General features: G+C 67.2%; 1 protein-coding gene across 1 annotated transcript in view; it reads right to left on the minus strand.

Annotated features, from left to right (window-relative positions):
• Positions 1–47: 47 nt before the first annotated feature.
• Positions 48–1,580, minus strand: part of ETHE1 (ETHE1, persulfide dioxygenase) — a 3,210-nt gene continuing 1,677 nt past the window's right edge. Inside the window, exons 3-5 of the mRNA XM_006034492.3 lie at positions 1,246–1,394; positions 768–897; positions 48–291 (exon numbers count right to left, since the gene is read on the minus strand). Coding sequence (XP_006034554.1) covers positions 167–291; positions 768–897; positions 1,246–1,394 — 404 coding nt within the window. The 3' untranslated portion in view covers positions 48–166. The remainder of the gene's footprint in view (positions 292–767; positions 898–1,245; positions 1,395–1,580) is intronic.

Here is a 1,580-nt window from a genome sequence, read left to right on the forward strand (position 1 = left end):
AAGCCTCTAAGGACCCTCCCAACTCCCCTCAAAACCCTGGGGACCCCCCTGCCCCCCCAAAGCCCTTAGGGACCCTGTAGCCTCCCAGGAGTCTGCAGGACCCTCTAAGGAACCCTCCCAGACCTTTAGAGGCCCCCTAGGGCCCCTACCGGTCCACCCAAAACCCCTAAGGACCCCCCAGGCTCAGCCAAGACCCCCCACCATTGTAGTCGTGGGCCGGGTAGAGCAGGCAGTCCTCGGGGAGGGTGAAGATCTGCTCGTGCACCGAGCGGTACAGGGTGGCTGCACAGCCTGCTGGGGCGAGGGGAGGCTGGTTGCCATGGAGAAAGTGACCCGCAATCCCCACGGCAACCGTCAGCCCCCAATCTGAGATGCCCCTGTTGCCACAGTGACAAGCAGGGGTACCCAGGGACCCCTGGAAACCCTGCTGTTCTCTATTGGTAGGGCTGGGCCTAGGAGTCCATCGCCATGGCAACTTAGGAGCCTACCCTGGAGTTAAGCCCCTGTGGCTGGGGGAATCCCACACTGTCCCCATGACAACCTGGCCCAGGGACACCTAGAGGGATACCCTGGCTGTTCCCATGGCAACTGAGGAGGGGAGGAGCCTGTGGCAACCCACTGCATCTAAGGAGGCTCCCTTCACCCCCCACCCCCCAACATAACCCCCATAAACCCTCCCTAGGAGACAACCCAGGTGGGTGGGCTCCCAGACCCCCTTGCTCTCACCCCCGGCCCCCCCACCAGAACCCAGGCGTCCGGGCGCGCACCCTGCTGGAAGTCGGTACGGCCGCAGCCCCGCACGAGCAGCGCGTCCCCCGTGAAGGCCATGCTCCGGTCGTCCAGCACGAAGGTCAGGCACCCAGGGGTGTGCCCCGGTGTGGCCCGTGCCTCCAGCGTCTGGGGAGGAGGCGGGGGCAGTGGGACAGGGCAGCCGGGCACCCCCACCACCCCCCACTGCCCCCCAGAGCTGGAGAGAGCCCAGGCGGCCCGGCTGCCCAAAAGCTGGGCGTGAACCCAGGAGTTGGAGCTCCACCCCTGGCCTAGACTCAGTTTCCCCCTTTGCCGTCGGGGACATGGGTAAAGCCCAGGTGCGTGAGCCCCCCCTTCCAGCAGGTGCAGAGCACCCAGGTATCCAAGTCCCCGCTCCTCTCACCCGGCCGGCCGAGCCCAAGAGATGGGGACACAGGCCCCAGGCATTGGGGCTGAGCCCCCCAGAGAGGGGACCCAGGTGTCCAGGGCACTCACAAGGTCGCCAAGGTGCAGGGTGTCGCCGTGGCGCAGCAGCAGGTCGGCGGCGGCACCGCTGTCACGGGCGATGACACTGCGGCAGGGCGGGAGCAGGCGGCGCAGGAGCCCCGAGCCGGTCACGTGGTCAGCATGGCAGTGGGTGTTCACTGGGGGGGGGTGCGCAGAGCACAGTCAGGATCAGGCCCAAGGACCCAGCACGTCCAACACACAGTCTTCTGGGATTGGGGCCCCGTACCATGCCCCAGGACCCCCAGATCTGCCACCCCGACCCCTGCTACCCCCAGTGGCAGGATAGGCCCCCCCAGGACCATCCCCCCTGCCCCCAGGATCAG

Source organism: Alligator sinensis, unplaced genomic scaffold, assembly GCF_000455745.1.
Source record: "Alligator sinensis unplaced genomic scaffold, ASM45574v1 scaffold850_1, whole genome shotgun sequence".
Lineage (NCBI taxonomy): Eukaryota > Metazoa > Chordata > Crocodylia > Alligatoridae > Alligator > Alligator sinensis.